The sequence below is a fragment of the Lichenostomus cassidix genome, chromosome 19, assembly GCF_008360975.1.
Source record: "Lichenostomus cassidix isolate B80296 chromosome 19, HeHo_3.0, whole genome shotgun sequence".
Lineage (NCBI taxonomy): Eukaryota > Metazoa > Chordata > Aves > Passeriformes > Meliphagidae > Lichenostomus > Lichenostomus cassidix.
The window spans coordinates 55,543-75,505 of NC_139499.1; the positions used below are offsets into that span (position 1 = coordinate 55,543).

The 19,963-nt window shown below is 47.7% G+C and overlaps 1 protein-coding gene across 8 annotated transcripts in view; it reads left to right on the top strand.

Annotated features, from left to right (window-relative positions):
* Nucleotides 1-19,963, top strand: part of GTF2IRD1 (GTF2I repeat domain containing 1) — a 67,570-nt gene that overhangs the window by 18,312 nt on the left and 29,295 nt on the right. For 5 of the 8 annotated variants that reach the window (XM_085078714.1, XM_085078710.1, XM_085078711.1 and 2 more), the window contains exons 2-10: nucleotides 4,476-4,604; nucleotides 6,340-6,517; nucleotides 9,420-9,566; nucleotides 13,272-13,455; nucleotides 14,965-15,275; nucleotides 15,719-15,808; nucleotides 16,635-16,718; nucleotides 18,136-18,319; nucleotides 19,591-19,616. In XM_085078714.1, coding sequence (XP_084934840.1) covers nucleotides 4,476-4,604; nucleotides 6,340-6,517; nucleotides 9,420-9,566; nucleotides 13,272-13,455; nucleotides 14,965-15,275; nucleotides 15,719-15,808; nucleotides 16,635-16,718; nucleotides 18,136-18,319; nucleotides 19,591-19,616 — 1,333 coding nt within the window. The remainder of the gene's footprint in view (nucleotides 1-4,475; nucleotides 4,605-6,339; nucleotides 6,518-9,419; nucleotides 9,567-13,271; nucleotides 13,456-14,964; nucleotides 15,276-15,718; nucleotides 15,809-16,634; nucleotides 16,719-18,135; nucleotides 18,320-19,590; nucleotides 19,617-19,963) is intronic. The other 3 variants (XM_085078709.1, XM_085078713.1, XM_085078715.1) reach the window with 3 other exon arrangements.

Genomic DNA, 19,963 nt, shown 5'->3' on the forward strand with positions numbered 1-19,963 from the left:
CTTTGAACATCTGGTCTAGCAGAAAGTGTCTCTGCCCATGGCAGGGGATTGGAATGTGATGGACTTTTAAGGTCCATTACAAACCAGACCATGCCATGATTCTATGATTTAGTATTGGTGGCAAAGACCCACTGGGGTAGAAGTCACTGTAACAAGCAGCAGTTGCAGGATGTGGCCTGTCCCTCCTGGGCATTTAGTTGTTCCCGTCTCACAGCATCTCCCATTCTGCACTGGGTTTGGCCCTGGGTAATTCCCAAAAAAAGGGTGATTTCCTTGCCTTTTTTTGGCTGGCAGGGGTGTCCCAGAGGAGTGAAAGTATGGAGAGCCAGTAATTCAGTCCAGATTTGCAACTCCTGGACAAATGTTCAGCTTCCCTTGAGGAATGAGATTTTTGGTATTACTCTGTATAAGTCTTTCATGTACAGCAAGGTGAGGGGCAAGGGGAGGATGGTGGTGTAGGGTCTGTTACAAGGACCCTGTCAGTGTGGAAACACCAGCTCAGCTTAGTAAATAAAATGTTGTTGCTTCTGGCTGGGACACAGGGTTGAAAATCACTGTAAGACTTGATAAGAAAGGACAAGGGGGATGGAAACTCTCCCATTCTTAACACCAGGAGCACCCTGCAAGTTCAGTCCTTGCGTGGGCCAGGGGCATACTTTGTGAGTTGCTGGATGACATTACTCCCTCTACTTCTCCTAATGGGACCTCTTTATAATTTGAGTGGTATAATAACAGTTATATATATAATAACAGGCTGGAAATTTCCTTTGGAGGGTTGTCATTGGCTTACTGGTAGGGTTTTTTTAACTGTTTTGTTAGCTCCATGGGGGTTTGGAAATGGTGATATGGGGTGTATGGCTGGAGGATTTTTATCTTGGTGAAATGCTGCCCCGTGGAAACATTCAAGGGATTGGTGAGGGGATGTACCTCCTGTGGGCATAAGGCTGGGGGTGCCCCCAGCCCATTCCACAGGAGTTCATGAGAGTCCCAACATGCCTGGTTTTTCCTTTGCTGCAGCTCAGGTGATTAATGAGTGAAACTCCCCCAGGGCCAAGTTTCTAATCTTTCCCAGGATTATCAAATGAGATGTTGTAAGAGCCAAGCAGGAGATGACATCCTGTGCTGTCTGTTGCACAGCACCCTGTTTCCCTGAGATTACTTTGTGGACGAGAAATTATTAAAAAATAATAAAATTTGATAACTTTTTTTTACAAAACCCTAAAAAATGTAAAAACAATCTGCAAATATTTGCTTTGGCCCCATGACAGTGGTATGATGGTCCCTGAGCTAGCCTTTGCTCCTGGGGTTGGGATTCAGTGTGCAGAGCTGTGATGGGGCTGTACCTGGAGCAGGACCTCTGTGGAAGGTGACATCAACCCCTTGGTGGTGTCCCAGGAAGGGATTTCAGTAGGACAGGAGGTGGGGCGGGCTGCTTGCTCCCTGTTGCCAGCCTGAACTGCTGTAAGAGTGGTTTACCCTAGTTTTCGTAAAGGGTACTTTACCTTTAATTAGACAAGCAATTTCAAGCCCTTTGTCTTAATTTGATTTAAATATGCCTAGCACTTGCAAGTGAAGTTTTTTTTTCCTCCGTTTTATTCCACCCTTTTCTAAATCCACTCTCTGCTCCTTGTGACCACAAATTATTAAAAGCTTTACTGGAATATTGTTGTCTCCGCCCCCCCACCCTTAAAATCCCGTTGTGTTACTTGCGTCATTTATTTGTTATGTTTTTGGTTTTGTTTTTTTCTTGTGGGGTGATTCTTGCTTTTACTTATTAAACGATCATCCCAGGGAAAGGGATTGTTTTTGTCCTGATCTCCCGCATGAAAGGAAGGGGATGCAGGGACCCTGCCCCATTTCCCATTGGTGTTCCATTCCCTGTCTTTCCCATTGGTTCCCCTCTGCAGACAAATCCAGCTTGTGGCTTTGCTTTTTGCATCCAAGAGAGGAGCATCTCTTCCCTGGAAATACTTATTCCTGTGGGAGGCTATGGCTGTGTAGGTTAGTGCAGCTAGAGCTCTCCAAGGGGCTGCAAACAGCCCCACCAAGGCAGGGATTGGCTCTCCAAAATGCTGCCAGAAGGCAACAGAATGTCCATGTCATAGCAGCCATATTTGATAATAAATGGGACACTCAGAAACATGCATGGGCATCAAAGTAAGGCTGTTTTCTAAGCAAGTGCTGGGTGGGGTTAAGAAGGGAGTGATGCTCCCTGGAGCAAGGCAGTGGCTGGTCCCCAGCTCGGCTTGGCGGCCAGCATCAGCACCATCAGCACCTCGCTCTTTCCTGCTAATTGCAGCAAGACACCTCTTATTAACACAGCATCCATGAGAATATGGAATCTCAAGTTCCCTGCTTCTGGGAACTGTGCTCAGGAAGCTGCTTGGGAGCTTGCAGATGAAATGGGCTCTTATCTTTCTGCCTATCCATCCATGCATGCACAAACTGCGGGACTGGAGCAAGGCAGATTGCTTCCTGATGTTGTTGCAGCTTCTTGTGATGGTAAAGCTGGATGTGCCTGGCAGAGACCTGTCCCCATTATGGGGACTTCTGGGGTCTGGTGCTGCAGGACCATATGTTCAGTTTCCTGCTTTATTTTCCAAGCTGATGCCTAGTTAGGCCAGGTTCTTTCCTCCCAAGATCATCCTGAAGGAGATGTCCATTAGCTTTGTTAGAAAGTGTCAAATGGGTGGAAAAGGATTTTCCTGGGTGACTGTTAGTGTGGCTGAGGTTCTGGCTCTGCCGTCTCCAGATGCCAGTGGAGCCCCAGGTCTGCTTGACTGCTTTCAAGAGCTCGCAACATGGGGAAAAAGCCTGGAGGGCTCATCCAGAGCAATTCCTGAAATTCAGTCATTAATGGGATTTGTCTCCCCTCTTCATTAGCTTGTTGCAGATGCTCATAAAAGTTTGCCCAGAGAAGCTGTGGCTGCCCCATCCAGGAAGCGTTCAAGGCCAGGTTGGACTGGGCTTGGAGCAACCTGGATAGTGGAAGGTGTCCCTGTCCATGGCAGGGATTTGTAACGAGATGATCTTTAATGTCCCTTTCAACCTAATTCATTCTGTGATTCTTTGATAACATGTGTGTGCTCAGGCACCCGCAGAGATGCCAGTGTAGGGGAACTTGTTATTTTGGGCTAAAATCCACCATTTCTCAGTTTCATGGGGCAGCACAGCTGTGCTTTGCGCTCTAATTTCTTCTGCTTGGACACGGGTGCAAACTAGGGCAGATGGGTGAATTTGGGGGTTTGCTGTTGCCTTTAACCCATGTTTTCAGCACAGCTGGGCAGATGTGGTTATCAGCTGAGTGGCAAATTGAGTTATGTGCAGGCAGCTTCATTCATATTCCCCACCTTCTGCCCATTCAGCCTTGTTAGGGATTCTCCACCCTCTTTCATCTGTTTTAAAGCACATGATTTATGATCTGCTTCAAGTGGCTCCTGAGCTAATTTGCCACCCTTTATTCTCAGGATTAAAGCTGGGTGGTGTGACACTGCCCTCCTGATGGAGGAGTGATAGCTGGGACGGACATGTTAGGTACTGGGGGTGATGCTGTCTCGAGTGTGGGTGTCCCAGAATGATGTTTAGCAGGCTGTTTTGAGCAGGGTGACACCTTGCCTCAGTTTTCCTGCAGCATTGGCATTACCATGAGTCGTGATGAGGCATGAACACTGAGGCAAAGAAACCTGGTGCTGTTGCTGCGCTTGTAGCTAAGTTCCAACATTTTTCCCCATTTCGCTGTGAGGGCTGGAGATTTTGGGGTTGAGCTTCTTGTCAGATGTGTGGTCCCTGCATGCCACCTCATCCTGTTCCCCGTGACACCAGGTACTGCAGAGTGGGGTGATTTGATGAGGGAATCCCTTGCCATGAGTTACATCTCTCCCTTGGGGTGAAAGCAGAGCACCCTGTGGCTTGGACCTGTTTCAGGGACACATTTTGGTAGCAGGCTCTCCTCTTGCCCAGGGTTTAGAGCAGGAGGCACAAGGACAGTCAGCCCAGTGTCTTTGTGGGGACAGAGCCATCACTCCCTGCTCATGGCAATAGTCAGAGCTTGGGAGCAGGAGTGCTCCGTGTCCGCTTCAGCGCCACATCCTCTGGTTTGCATGGCCGCAGGCTGGACATCCAGGGTATCCCACCATGCAGGTGGTCCAGTGCACCCTGCGCAGTGGTGGCATCTCCTCAAGGGTGAGCTCCAAAGGCAGACATGACCTGGCCACTGCTGGCACACACAGCATTGGCTCCAGGGTTTGATTAGAGCTCAACAGTGTCTGCAATTATCTGCCTCTAGGAGAGGACTCATGGGGACTGTGGGGTTCAGGCTGCTATGGCCTCTCTCCATGCCTCAGTTTCACCTGTGTCCCTGTGCCAGCATTGCTCCCATGGCACATGATGGTAGTGGGGCTACTGTGGTGATGCTCAGCTGCAGCTCGCCAATAGTAATAGTGATGCATAGCTCTTTTGTTTTTTTCTATTTTCAGGTGAATATGGCCTTGGCAGGGAAGCCGTTAGATGTGACTCTCACCACCTCCAGAGCTGACCAATGGAATATGGTTTATCCCCAGAGACACGAAATCATCACCAGCTTAGTGTCTGCCTTAGACTCCATGGTAAGAGGCCAGTGGCACCCCAGTCCCCATCCTCTTCTCTCCTTTGGCCTCCATTTAGCAAGGCTGTCTGGGTGCAGGGCTGGCACAGGATGCCTGATGAGCTCATTCTGCTCCCCTCTGCTGCTGGAAAGCTCAGGGAACTGCTGGAGCTGGGAAATAAAAACCCTTTCCTGCCCTCACAGCCATAAGGACCATAAAGTCAGCAGAAGTTAACCTCAGATGTGTGTTGTTTTCCTATTAATATTTATGTTGGTATGAACTGGCTGTAGGATGGGTGGCTTTTTTTTTTCTTGCTGTTTTACCAATGTTACCATGAGCATTTGCACAACAATAGCTTTTTATCTCTGAGAACAAAGAAAATAATTTTCATATCTTTTGACATAGAATTCCCAGTGGAAACCTTGCCTAAGTCAGCCGTGCTTACATAAACAAGATAACTGTCTGGATTAAGTCTTGTGGACCAGAGCTAATCTCATTTTTAACTGTGAATGTGATCAAGAAGGGAAAGTGGATATGTAGTAACAAATGTCTAACATAATGAGATGTGCTAAATAGCTCACTCTTTTTAAAGTCAAGTCATATATAATGCAATCCTTTATGCCAGCACTTCACCAATGCCAGGCTTTGGGCTCACTGAATCCTAGCTGCCTGTGTGCCTGGTAAAAAAACTATATGCCACCAAGCAGGGTTATGGTTTGGATTTGTTCTTCCTTCAAATCTCACATACCTTAGTTTTTGTGTTTTTTCTTTGAGTATTTGACTTCTTGAGAAAAATACTTGCCTTTGCGACTGGGTTTTGAAAGGAGGTTTCTTAAAAATATCTGTTTGGTGGGATTTGATTCAATGCCTCCTTGAAGAAGGTGAGCAGGAGATAAAATGACCTAGTATAGAAGCTGGTTTAAGCCCACACATGTGAAGCTCATTGTGCGTGCATGCAGGGAGCTGAAGGTAGCTCAGGGGGGCTGGTCCATGTAACGCCCCTGCTCTCCTGCTCCCTCCCTGGCTGCAAGCATCCTCCATCTCCTCCGTGGGGTTGTTGATGTGTCTAACCAAGGCTGCTGCTGGGAAAATCCCCCTTTTTTTACTCATTGAAATCATGACCTGGGGATAGCATCTTCCTAGCACCAATGCTGTAGCTATAGGAATATGACTCAGGGTGCCGGCGTTAAAATACTAATAAAAATGCATATATGTATATATTATGTAGAACAGGAAGGGTATGTTATGTAAAATGGATTAATGGAGGAAGTTTTTTCCATCTCTTTATTGTTTTGCGTAACTGTGCAAGAAGAATTGTTCAACTAATCCGGACTTTGACCATACTAGTGTTCTGCAGCTGAAATAAGATTCCTGTGTTCCTTATTCCATTAGAGAGGGTGGAAAAATAGAAATTGTTATCGGTTGCGGTGTGGGTTTCTGTTGGATTTATTTTTTTACAGGAATGTTTTCTTTTAAAGAAATGAAATAAAATATTTATTTTTAGGATAAGAAAAAGTGAAATAAAATGATGGGTAAATAGTTCTTGTTTTCCAGCTGGATATTTTTGTAGAGCTGTAAAGTCACTGATTTTCTGGGGGATGTCATAAACCCATGAAATTCTGACATAAACCAGAACACTGCTTTTGATGGAAGAATCTTTTGATGGAAAGAAAAAATTCCCACTGGGAAATGGCAAGGGTTGGGAAGCAGGGATGCTCTCCCATCCTGTGCTGTGCTGACCTGGTGCCTCTAACAGTGCTCGGCACTCTCCAAGCTGAACGCAGAGGTGGCCTGCATCGCCGTCCATGAGGAGAGCACCTTCGTGGTGGGCACTGAAAAGGGACGGGTCTTCCTCAGCACTCGCAAGGAGCTGCAGGCTGACTTCCAGAAGTTTTGCAGTGAGTACCCACACCGGCACCATCTTCCATGCCAAGGTTGGTGCTCCAGTTGTGCCAGCTGTGACTCCCATTGCACATGGAGGGGTTGTGGTTTGGGGGCACCGCAGTGCTGTCTGTCTGTCCACGGGGCTGAATGGTGTTTGAAGTGATGGGGAAAGTGGGAGGGGACTGCAGCCAGACCCTCTCCCTGCCTGGGTCTTCTCTCCTCAGGCATCTCTGAGGTGGCTCAGGGCTGGATGGCTGCTCTGCTGCCCTGGCGCTGGTAGCCTCCAGCAATGCTGCCAGAGTGCTGGAGTATTTTTCAAGGCCTTAGCGGAAATCGTTTGTCCTAGTGATCCCCCCAGGAGCAGAAGGACTTTCTTGGTCCAAGGCTTTTTTCCTGGTTTTGAAAAAACAAGAATGGATTTTGCAGCTGGAAGTGTTGGTTGTGGAGCTGCTTATATTTTTGAGGGATGAACAGTGATGACTGGATACCTTAAGCAGGAGTTGTGTTCCCCTGGTCTCAGGTCAGATTCACCAAGTATCTGAGGATACCTGGGTGTGGCAAGCCCTCCAGCCCGTATGCCAGCTCTGTGCCTCTGCCAGTTTCCAAAAAACAGTCTGGGAGCTGAAGGGAGGGTGGGAGCTGTTCTTTGAATGGGGACCTGTGTTTCTTGGATAGTACCATCCCCAGCATGCTAGCTACTGCTTTCCTCACTCAGTGCAGGAGCTGGAATGGGATCTGGTTTTGGTGGTGCTGAGGACACCAGACCCAGATCTGTTCTATGTGCTGCTCATCGTGGGTTGTCAGTGGAGAGAAACAACTCAGCTGTATGTGCACACACATGATGTTGACAGAAACCACAAAGGTGCTCAATCCATTGGAGAGATTGTTCAGGAAGGGTTTGCTCTGGTGACAACACCAGCATAATGAAGCTGCCCAGGCCACTGTCTGCTTGGGTTGTTCACTGCATGGCTCTACAGGAGCAGTTCTCTGCTGCGGCTCTGCCCAGCCCCTCATCCTGCTGCCCTGGGCAGCTGCTGGCCAACTCCACTATCCCACTCGCATACAAGAGATGCCGTTATTTATCCTCCATTGCATTCTGCAGGACAGGAGGCATTTCAGGAATGTTTCGTACATTCATGGGAAACTCTGCCTTCCCTTCCCACCACCCACAAGATGTGGATGGCAGTGAGGTGGCCAAAGGGAGGGAACCCTTGGATTTCCTCAGGCTAAGAGAAGTTGTTCAGTCTGGAGAAGAGAGGGTCCAGAGAATCCTGAGACCCCCTTTGAGTGCCTAAAGAAGACTTATAAAAAAGAGGGAGAGTGACTTTTTGCCCAGGGAGGTAATGATAGAAAAAGGGAGAATGGTTTTAAACTAAAAGGGGAGAGATTTAGATTAGATGTTAGGAGGGAATCCTTTTGAGCGTTTTGAAGCTACTGGGATAAGTTGCCCAGAGAAGCTGTTGCTGCCCCATCCCCGGAAGTGTTCAAAGCCATGTTGAACAGGGTTTGGAGCAACCTGGTCTAGTGGAAGGTGTCCCTGCCCGTGGCATTGGGGTGGAATGAGATGGTCTTTAAGGTTTCTTTCAACCCAAACTTTTCTCTGAATCTGTGATATATCCTTGTTGATGACCTACCACTGTGCTGGGGCAAAGCACCTGGCACTAGATCCTGATTCCCCTCTCAAAGGTATAAGTGGTTTCACTTATACCTTTGTCAAAAAGAAATAGTCATGTTCGGTTGAAAATGGAAATGGGGTTTGGGTAAAGCAGCTGATGCTGCAGACAGGGTGAAACGTGACAACTCTGTCTTGAATTATACGGGCCCAGGCTCAACTCCACTTCATAAAGCTCTTACAACTGGCACACAGTGGAAAGTATCCCTGGAAGTGCCTCTGATTTACAGTCTTGCTGCCCTCTTAGAAAGGTCTGAATTAATCTAAAGCAGACATCACTTAGAGATGTAAGAAGCATCTTATCTCTCTGGGACGCAGACCTTGCTTGAACACTCTCCTTTATCTGAACCTGTGGTTCAGCCTTTCTTGGTGCATGGGGGGAGTTGACAGTGATCAGAATTAATGTCAGTGGAGGAGGGAGAGGCAGTAATTGGAGAGTGTGGATGCAGATGCATTTCACCACCTTGGTAAAACACCCCAAAAAAGTTTTCCAGGGCCTGTTTTGCCATGCTGTGGGAGGCATGTGGAGCTTTACAGGGGTGGCATGGTGACTGTGTACTTTCTTATGTCTAGTTTTGTTTGTATCCCATGTTGCTCTTTACCCCTTCATGATGTCTCAGCCACGGACTTTTTCCACAGAAGGATCTATGAGCTCCTTCTTGAGGACCCAGGCAGTATCCAGGGCCGATTGCCAGTAGTAGTCTGTTGAGGATGATAAAGGAATTAGTCCTTTGCCACCAAAAACCCCTTGCGAAATGCTGTGGATGGAACAGCAATAATGCATTTGTAGTGTTTAATTTTCTGTGCATTTAGAGATGCAAAGAAGTCAGTGCTGAAGATATGTTTTATTTGAGGTTTAATGGGGGAAATTAACAGGAAATAGCTGGTATTACTGAGCTATGTGATGCTGAAGGGTAAAAAAGCCTCCAACAAAGGCAGATTGTCTTTTCCCGAGAGATTGAAGGCTAAGCTGATTGAAACCAGAGACTAGAAATGGACTGCCCAATTAATCGTAACTGTTTCAGTCTGGCTGAGTAGGAAAAGCCAGGGAAAAGGGGGCAGGCACAAGATGACTGACCCTGCTGCTGGTGTTTCTGCCCATTGCCAGTACCTTTCTCTGCATGTTGGGGATCAACCCCATCCTGCTGGGATCAACCCAGTCTGATCTCCTCTGAGCTAAGGCCTGAGGTAGGTGGGAGACCTGGGTCACCTGCATGCTCAGCCAGAGGCATCACCCCTTCTCATCACAGTGACTCCTGTTTTCTCCTCTCCCCGCACAGGAATCCAGCAGAGGAAGGAGCAGGATGCAGAGGCGCAGAAGAAGGCAAAGGAGTGCGGGCGAAGGGTGCTCAGAGTCTCCCCGGAACAGGGATCAGATGTGTACCTCCTCAGGAAGATGGTAGAGGAAGTGTTTGATGTGCTTTATAGTAAGAACCTTCATGCTTCCATTTGGGGATATGGAATGTCCCTGGGGCTTGCTGAGCTTCCTGGCACTGCTGCCAGATGTGGCTTCCATTGCCAGCCTGGCACCTCAGCAAAGGAGCAGGTGCCTGGCAGGGGTAGCATGATGGAATGTGCTCCTGCATAGGGTTACTGCTGCATTTGAGATGGCATTTGGACACTGCATTTTAGCTTTCCAGTGCCCCAAACTGAGCCAAAAAAATCCCTATTCTGGGTGAAGCATCCTTTGTCTCCCCTGACCAGGGGAAGCCTTTGCAATGCCCTGAATGTGATTTCCAAGCACACCTTTATCCCTGCCACTGTATCCACAGCACCTCTTTCATAGCACTGTGTTAGGGTTCTGCAGGTTCACTCCCTCTTTTCCCTGGCAAGTCTATTTAAAAGGAAAACATGATTTTTCTAGCTGGTGGCCCTGCAGCCCCAACTTCAAGAGACAAGGTGGTGCCATACTACATGCATCAACCCAGCAATAAAGCTTCTGCAATTAAAATGTAGATAACCATATGGCTGTTGATATGGAACCCAGTGGGTTGCAGAGCTCCCTCCAGGCCCAATCTGCAGTGGCTTGAGTGGCAGCAGCACCTTCTTCTTGCTCACAAGGATCCACTGGAACCCCCATGGAGTGGCTAGCGGTAGTGGCCATGCTGCTAGCTCATCCCCTGGCAGTACCTCTACAGCTATGCTAGTCAGGGTAGAAAAAGCAATGTTGGCTTGGGAAAATGGAGCCCAAATATTCCCCCATGGTGCTCAGCAGGTTGTGTTAGTCCTGCATTGATGCTTTGGGGGAGTTCAGGCCTTGTGGCTGGACCAGTTGCAGAACTGGATGTTTGGCTTTTCTGGCTGCAGCTCCCCATCACAGTCTGAGATTTGAGACCTGGTAGAGCCCTGCTGGGGCTATGTGGGTCTCACTGAGTGCAAAGTGCAGGCTTTGCCCTGTTTGTGTGTGTGATTTGGGAAAGGGCGTTCCCACACAACAGAAGGGGGATAATGGGAGCTACCACCAACTGTGCTGGGCTCACATGCAGGAGTTGCTGCTGCTGGCTATTGCTAGCACCTGCCACAGGCTTCACAGACAGAAAAGGGAGATGGCATCTCTTTCTCCCTGGGACAGACAGTCACTGAAATTCTCTGAAGGCACTTAAAGGACTTGGGGAAAATATTCCCGTTGATGGGGGCAATCAGATCCTGTTGCTGCCTTCCAAAGGCTGGGCTCAAGAATGAAGGAAGGGATGATGCAGAAGAACCAACAGAATAGAGTGGAGAGGATGTTTTTGTGCTGGTGAATTCCCTCTCCAAGCTGCAGGTCTCATTGTCCTGCTGCAGGGACACTTTGGGAATATGTAAATTATTTTAATCTGACATACTATAAATATATAATTGCATCAGAAAAGCTTGATCAGGGTGCATCTGCATGGGGTTTATGAACCAGGCAGCCCATCCATTGGGATGATTAGCAATGTTCTTTGCCATGTTAAGGTGTGTGGAGGTGCATAGGGACACACTGGCCATGTCCTCAACCCAGTGTGGCTGGCATTGCCATAGCAGAAGGTTGGGCATCCCTGGGACAGTGGTTTTGACTTTGGCACTGGGTGTAATTCTGCCTTTGCTGCTGCGTCAGTTATATCAGCTGTTTCCATCTTTGAGCTGCTCTGTGGTGAAACCTGATGGAGCTGCTTGCTCCCCTCCCTTCATTTCCAGTGGGAAAAGCCTCTCCTGGTTGAGTGGGGAGAAATACCACAGGAGACAGTAGATACCCCAGGGTGATTCTGTTTCTTACTCTGAGAGGACTGTGAGAGTTTCATTCATTTGGTAATGAAACCAGTTATCATTTTTTTAGGCTTTGTTTTATCCTTTCTTCAATAAGGATTGGAAACAAAAGATATTAAGAAGTGCTCAGTCAAAAATACTTCCTCCAGAGCTGGATAATCACTTTACCAACAGGATGACTGCTTACCACTGGCTTCTGTTAAACAGGCATTAGTGATGATTATTGTCTCTTTAGCCAAACCAGGAGTCTCTGCGCAGCAGTGCAAGGTTTCTGAAGGTCACCTTGATGATAACATGGTCCCCATAGAGATATGTTTGAGGAGTTCTTGAGCACTGGGTTGATAAGGAGCCACTGTGGACATTGGGAGCTTCTCCCAGTCGTGAAGAGGGGCAACGAAGTGAGGTAGAGAGCTGCTAGAACCAGCACATTGGGGCCGGGAAACTGTCAGCTTGCAGAAAGTAAACTCATAGTGTCATGGTTCAAAGGCTCATTTTGAAACTTTGGTTATTGGCTTGATTAAAATATTATCAGTCCTCCCTATAAGAAACCTTAATGGCTCATGCAAGTTGCGCATCGTTAGTTACAATGGATTCCTTCAAAGGGCATGTTGAAAAAATCACTTTTAAAAAGGACTTGCTGACAGTGTCACAAGATTTGGAGTGTTTCTGTAAGATCTTTTGGTCTGTTTGGTTTTTGGGTTTTTTTGTTTGTTTGTTTGCTTGTTTGTTTTTTTAAGAAGAGAGGAAAAAGAAAAGATTTAGAAAAAAATCCACAGTATAAAATCCCACAACCAGGTCTCATAATCTTCTCTGTCTGCCCCTCAGCCTGAAGATGAAGGTGCAGACACTGTATCGTGCCACCAGATGTTCTGCATGTGGACACTGCTTTGCCAGACAGGTCGCATTCCTGAATGGCCGTTTCTTGTGCTTCATGTTTTCAGCACCATGTTTATTGATCACAGTGGCTTGGGTTGGTTTCCAAAGTAATTTTTCCCCAGAGAGTAGCTTGAGAGTTTTGGCCATTCCTTGAAATCCTTCAGAGCGGGCTGTTTTTCTGATGGTGTTTTGCCTGCAGAGCATAGTAGGGCAGTCCTGGTTTGGGCACATAGGCGCTTTATCTGGTTTAGAAAATTCCGTTATAGTGGCAATGCTCGCTGGTTGTCTGCTGCTGCCAGGGAAGGGAAAGCACTTTGTACCTGACTCCTTGGGGAGATTTTGGTGCCAGAGGTAAAATGGAGCCAGATGCACATGGTGGGGACATGGTGGGGCTATGTGGCCAGTGTTGAGGGGAGCAGGTGAGAGTTCTGGGCTGCAGGAGGTGATTGTGCAGTCAAATGTATTGATCTTCAACTGTCTGTTTATAGTGCGATGGAGAGAGATTATTGGTTTTGGCTTTTTTCCTTGTCTGTCAAAGTGCATCAAGGCTGCTTGACAGCAACAGTAATGAAACTGCTTTCCATTCTTCCAGGAGGTAAAATAAGAAAACTGACTAGAAATAAGTTTACCAGAATATCTCAGTAAACATGAGATAAAAATCCTCATGAGCTCTTCTGCCTTCCTTGTCAGCCCTTGGCTCCCACCTTGCTGATGGCTATGTACCTCACTGGCATATGGCTGGGCACTCCCAGGGGTGGGCTTGTGCCAAGGGACCCCAACTGAGGATTTTACTGTGCAACCTGAATGATGAGACATCTGCTTATTGGCTTTTATGAGCTTTGTATTAATTAGTGCTTGTAGAAAGGAATTGGAGTGCCTTGCATGCTAAATGCAAAGGTAGTAATGGTTTTTTTTCTCATAATGGTTCTGTTGGCATTTCTTGCTCTTGCATTTACTCCCCCAGCCCAGCTCAGCTGTGGTCAGGGGCACAGGGTATTTGTCAGTGTGTAACTCTGTCCCCCCTCCAGGTGAAGCCATGGGGAAGAGCAGCGTGATCCCTTTGCCATACGAGAGGTTCCTGAAAGAGCCAGGCTCACTGGCAGTTACCGGCTTGCCTGAGGGGATCAGCTTTAAGAAACCCATAGAGTATGATGTGAAATCCCTGATGGCCATCCTAGAGCACAGCCACAGCATCCGCTTCAGGCTAAAAAGGTAATTTTGGAGACCTCCAAGGGACAAGAGAGCAGCGAGTCCTTGGGGTGATGTATCTTACAACGCTGGCAGATCATGAAGATTTCGTGTGGCACAGGCAGGAGGGTCCCTCCCACGTCCCAGCTTCTCCTTGAGACCCACAAACCTGGGTTCAGCCATGCCAAACCCAGCCTTGCACACAAATTTGTTTGTGTCAGGGGGCTTGAGACCATTTCAGACTAATTTCTTTTAAAAGTGCATGTAAACATGCATATTAACTACATCTTTCTATGTGTCTCTGCCAAAATTTCCACTGCGGTAAGCTAAGTGCTTTTCTGTCTCGAGAGGGATATCCAAGGTAAATGCTGCAAGTGCCTTCCCAGGCTGAGTTTTTTAATGCCAGACGAGGGAGGTGGGGGACTGCAGCAGAGCAAACTCCCCCTTTTGGCCACATTTATGCAAGGGGTTCAGTAGTTTTAGGTGCATTTCGCCTGCATTTGCCTGACTGGCAGCACCTCAGATACATTCAGAAAAATGCTGAATGTGACCAAATATCTCCTCTAAAGGCTTGATGCTCCTGGAAAATCAGGCTGAGACAGCTAAAAGTAGGACACGCAGAATTTGAACTGTCTGTGATCTTGTGGCTGCCTGTCTCATGTGAAACACATTGGTTTCTTCAGTCTGAAGCTCATCCCTGGGCTGACTGAGCTCCCACTTGAATGTGCCATGCATGCTGGGAGCTGGCACAGGCAGTGGAGCCAAGTGATTATGGTCATTTTACCCCGTAAATGTTCTGGGGATGGAGCTGGGCAGCTTGGTCCTAGCTAATAAAAATGCTTTGAACTACTGTAAGACTAATCAGCTCCACTTAAAGAAGATAAGAACCATTCAGGTGCCTGAAGATGCTCAGGAGTTTGAGTGATGAATGTAACTTCTGAGTCATAGAATAGAACCATAGAAGGGTTTGAGTTGGAAGGGACCTTAAAGACCATCTAATTCCAAGCCCCTGCTGTGGGCAGGGATACCTTCCACTTTCCCAGGTTGCTCCAACCTTCCAACCTGGCCTTGAACACTTCCAGGGATGGGGCAGCCCCAGCTTCTCTGGGCAACCTGTGTCAGGGCCTTACCACCCACACAGGGAAGAATTTTTTCCTAATATCCAATCCAAACCAACCCTCTTTCAGTTTGATGCCATTCCCCATTGTCCTGTAATTCCCTGCCTCTTTAAATGTCCCTTTCTAGCTCTCCGGTGCCTTTGGGTAATGGAAGGCCAGAGTTCTCCCCAGAACCTTCTCCAGGCTGAACAATCTCAGTTCTCTCAGCCTTTCCAAATAGGAGAGGTGCTCTAACCCTCTGATCATCTTCATGGCACTCCCCAGCAAGGAGCCTTGCAGCTGGTGGTGCAGCGTGTCTCACCCTCCTGGGCATGGCTCTTCTTCCCCCTCCACATTCTTTCTTGTTGCAGCTTAGCCGTGCCAATGACCCAAAGGAACCTGTTTTTCCCTCCTATTCTCCCTTCCTTCCCCTCAGGCCAACAGATGAGCCCAGCCGAGAGCCCAACCCCAACATCGAGTTAACTTGTTCCTCCCTCGCCTCCAAGGGCAGCCGAGACTCTGGTGCCAACGGCCCTGTGGCCAAATCCGCCACCCAGGATGCTCCCTCCGCCATTGCTGTCACCAACTTCCTATACGGTGTCTCGCTGCCCACCCCTGTCGCCATCGACCTCAAGCAGGAGGTGTCCTCGGGGCTGCCTGGGCCGACTGCAGTGGGCGAGGCGCTGCTGGCCCGGCCGGCGGGAGAGCTGAAGGTGCCTTCCTCAAAGGAGTACAGCGACTGCTGTGGTAATAGCCTGGAGTTTGCTCTCTTATGAGGGCCCGGTGCACAGCCCACCCCTGGCACTGGTAGGGGACAGGCTGGGTGTTTTGGTGTTCCTTGGATGAAAATTAGTGTAGAGGTTGGCCCGTATGGAAATGAGCAGAGTCCTTGCCATGCTGCATTGCCCCAGCCCTTCCCTGGGTGCCTGCAAGATGCTGACAAAGCACACCTCTATTTTTGCCCCAAAATGACAGCTGCACCACCAGGCCAGAAGGGCAGCTGGAGTGGGGATGGCAGGGGTCAGTCTGACCAGCACTGTGCCAAGGTGCCACAGGCCAGGGTGCATGAAGGAGAGACAGAAGGGTTGGATCAGCATCACTGGTGGGGGACACCCAGGGTCTTCTTGTGGTGCCTGGAGCACTGGTCAGGCTCTCATCAGCCCTTTCTCCTTGTCTCCCCTCTTGTCCAGGACAGAAATCATCAGTCGCCGGAGGTCCTCTCATCCAGAATGTGCACTCATCCAAGCGCATCCTCTTCTCCATTGTCCATGACAAGACAGGTCTGTGTCCTGCTCCGGCATTAAAGGCAGCTGGCAGCCTTATGGAAAGTTTTCCCCTGACCATGTCTCTCCCCAGCAGTCTCCCAGCCCTCTCCATGCTTTGCAGGGACCTGGCAGTGCTGGAGGCAATACATCTCATATTGCAGCCAAGACCTTCATCTCAGCTCTGGTCCATCTCTGCCATTCCGAGATGCTGCTAGTGGTCCTTGAGCACTGCTGGCTGGCTGGGAATTCCCATTTCTGCTTCCTGCACAGGCTTTGGGAGAGGCTGTTTGTCCCAACTCCAAACAGCACATACCTGCTGAAAACTTGGCATTATTCCAAAATAACTGAAACCCACTAGTCCCAGTGGGACTCTGCAGCAGTGCCTGGGGGGATCAGCAGTGGGGAGGAGACTGCCATTTTCCCACCTCCAGTTCACCCAAGGGAAATACAGCCTAAAAACCCATGCCTGCCTTAAAAAGGAAAAAAATATGGGTGGGAAGGCTGAGAAAGAGGAGAAGATGGAAAAGCTCCGCTTGTGGAATGGCTATGCCTTTCAAAGGTTCATTGCAGGTGGAGTCTTTCTGTCCAAGAGGGTCTTTCATTCCAGGGCTGAGAAATTTTATGGGGTCATTTCTGTGCTTTGCACATGCCAAAGAGAGTGCTTGGGTCTGGTGTTGGAGAAGCCCAGACCTTATCTTCCAGCCTGGCAAAATTCACTCAGGAAGAAGGAAATACTTTTTAAAGTCTTGTTCCTGCTTCACAGCACTTTTCAGGAGAAAAGTGCATCTGCTGTGTACGAACCATATGGAAGTTTCTTATTTCTTGTATTTTGTTTTGATAGATAAGTGGGACAGTTTTATAAAAGAAACTGAAGACATCAACACCCTTAGGGAATGCGTGCAAATTCTGTTTAACAGCAGATATGGTGAGTAGGAGTTAATATCCCATTATGCATCTGCAGTGCTTGTGGATTGCATATCATTATATAGCAATCATTTTTGTTCCCTAACACAGCAGCAGAAGCCATATGCTAGAGCTCCCTGCTCTTCCTAACACATTTAGCTCAGCAGCTCCCAGTTTCTGGGTGTCTCCTGAAGGTTATGTCAATATTTCTGTTTGGGGCCCCATCACCACTGTCAAGGAATTTATCACTGGTCTGTAAAACAGCCCTGTCTGGGAATGTGGCATACTGGAGCATAGCACACAGGCACTGGGAGTGATGTCATGTGGCCCTTTTACATTAATGTGGCAGGCAAAAAGATGGTTGTTGTTACTGCAGCTGCTTTTCTCTCCATCTGCATGGCTTGCGGATGTTGTTGGTGCTCCCTTTGCCATGGGCAGTGATTTTGGGGTATCCCCTGGTTGTTTGGGCTTGTGGGAAGCTTGTGAAATCACTTGGGGCTGGTGGGCTCTTTGACTGTTCCATGCGTATCAAGCTGTGTAATTCATGGGTTGTGGATGGGCTGTAGATATGTGCTGTGTCACCTGTGAGTTGTATATAGGCTTGAGACAAGCCCTTTAACTTATGATTTATATATGTGGTGCTGGAGTGTGTCCAAAGGGTAACAGAGCTTAGGAAGGGTCTGGAGTATGAGTCTGATGAGGAGCAATGGAGGGAGGTGTGGGAGATCAGCCTGAAGAAAAGGAGGCTCAGGGGGACCTTCTTGCTCTCTACAGTTAGCTGAAGGAGGTGGTAGCCAGGTGGTGGTCAGTTTCTTCTCTCAGGTGAGAAGAGGTAGAATTAGAGGAAGAATTAGAGGAAGTTGCTTCAAGCTGCTCCAGGGAAGGTTTAGATTGGATATTGAGGAAAACGTCTTCAATGAAAGGATGATCTGGCACTAGCACAGGCTGCCCTGGGCAGTGGTGGAGTCAGCATCCCTTGAAATGTTAAAAAAACATACGGATGTGGCACTTGGGGACATGGATTGGTGAACATTGTGCTGCTGGGTTAACAGTTGGAATCAATCTTAGAGGGTTTTTCCGACATGAATAATTTTATGATTCCGTGTGCTGCGCGGATTGTGAATCATAGAGCTCACAAACCTGCTGTAAGTGGGTCACAAGGAATTTGGGGATGATATCTGGGCCCGCTCACCCCTGGTTTGAGCATCAACTGGGCATGTTTGGGAGTTTTGGAAGACACTGTTAGCTGTATTTACTGCTGCTTTCTCTCTCCTTTTTGTCCCATTTCCCACAGGCTCCTGGGGCTCACTTTCTGAGACAAGTGGAGAAGAGGGCCTAATGCATTTGCTCTGCTTGAGTTCAAGCCTTTACACCTTTGTTTTAGCATCTGTAAAAGTCAAAGCAGTTGTGTAAATGAAAACCATGTGTTCATCTTTCAGCTGAAGCCTTGGGTTTAGACCACATGGTCCCTGTCCCATACCGGAAGATTGCCTGTGACCCTGAGGCAGTGGAGATCATTGGCATCCCAGACAAAATACCTTTCAAAAGACCTTGCACCTATGGTGTCCCCAAACTCAAACGGATACTGGAGGAGAGGCACAACATCCATTTTGTCATCAAAAGGTGGGTAGCGAGGAAAGCAAAGGGGAGTGTGTGGCTCAAGGGTTTCAGGGATTTGCGCTGTGTTCCGTCCATGCTCACAGAGTTTGTTTTGACACCAAAAACTCATTTTGCTCCCTTTTATTAAAGACAGCTGAAAGCTCTTTTTCCCTGCAAACCTCTGGTTTTCATCTCCCTCTCTGTCTTTTTGCAAGGATGTGGCAGAGCTGGCTGTACCATGATTAACCCCAAGCTCTGCCACCCTGTTTGAAGTGGTCATGGGCACCAAACATTGCTGATGCCATCCCAGACATTTAGGGTGGTTACAGCACCTTCAGTAATTTGGCATTTGGTGAATGGGAGCGATGCCCTTGGGTGGGGGGAGGAACATCCGTATTCTCGCAGGGATTCCCGTTTTTCACTGATTACCTTGTTTTTCACTGATCACTCGTGTACAAATCCTCTGTGTCTGGTGATGAGAATGTATCACCTAAAGGTCAGGCACTGTGTCTAGGTGTCTGCCTTTCCACTGGAGTAGGAGGAGTGGATATATTCCCAGTTATCACTGTGCTGTGCAATCTCTCTTTACTTCTCTGTCAGGAAAATCTGCTTTATGAGACATTGATTTATTCAGTCCCTGCCTATGCAGCACTTGTATTGTTCCCTTCCTAGAGATGTGAAACTACAGCACAGAAAAATCCTGGGTAAGGCTCCCAAGGGGACTAAAATCATCAACATCAATGGAATTCAGGCATCCTAAAAGGAATTAGCTTTCCTGATGTCAGTTGGTAGAGGAGCCACTTCGTCCTGCTTTGCACAGGCTGCACCAGGTTGGATCAAGCTGTGGGATGTGGTACCTGGAAATAGTTTGCTCCCATGAGCCAAGTTGCAGGTAGCACCAAAATACAATATTCAGGAGACAGGTGACATCATGGTCAATGATCAACGTTGGAAAACAAAGGTCTAGCAACAGCTACTTTGGTCACACTGTTTCTTTTGGTGAAGCCAGCCAATTGCAGCCTCATTTAATAAGTTAATTTAATTAAGAGAATGACTTATAAGCAGATTGAGAGGTACTTTTGTTAAAAAGCATGTGCTATAAGGTTGCTTGGCTGCACAACAGGCCTTTTTTTAGCTGAAAATTTATTTCCCTTCCTTTAGAGAATGAATGAAATTACTATTTTGACATTTTTGATGCTGTTTATTATGCTATTTATAATGCTATTCATTAATTAAACCTCCAATTCAGTCATTAGCAACATCTATTTCTAATTCTTTTTTTCCTTTGCTCATAGGATGTTTGACGAAAGAATTTTTACAGGTATGTTCTCCACATCCTTTGATTCACTGCCCACAAAATTGAAAGATTATCCAGAGAAGCAGAGTGCAGGACACATGCAGTTATGCTCAGTAAGGAGAAGCTTTGTCTGTTCCCTACAGCAGGACATGCTGAGATTGCCTTTGCCTGGGATTAGTGCAAGATCTGTACTCCCCTTAAAAATTGAGTTTTGAAGGTTTAAGGGAGAATTGCTGGTGTGTGAGGCTGGGCTGGCTCCTGAACCAGGCTGAGCCACAGTATAGGCAGTTCATGGCATATATCTGTACTTTCAAGAGGAATAAAATCTATAATGTGTTCCTCACAGGTAATTTTTTTTTTTTTTTTCTCTG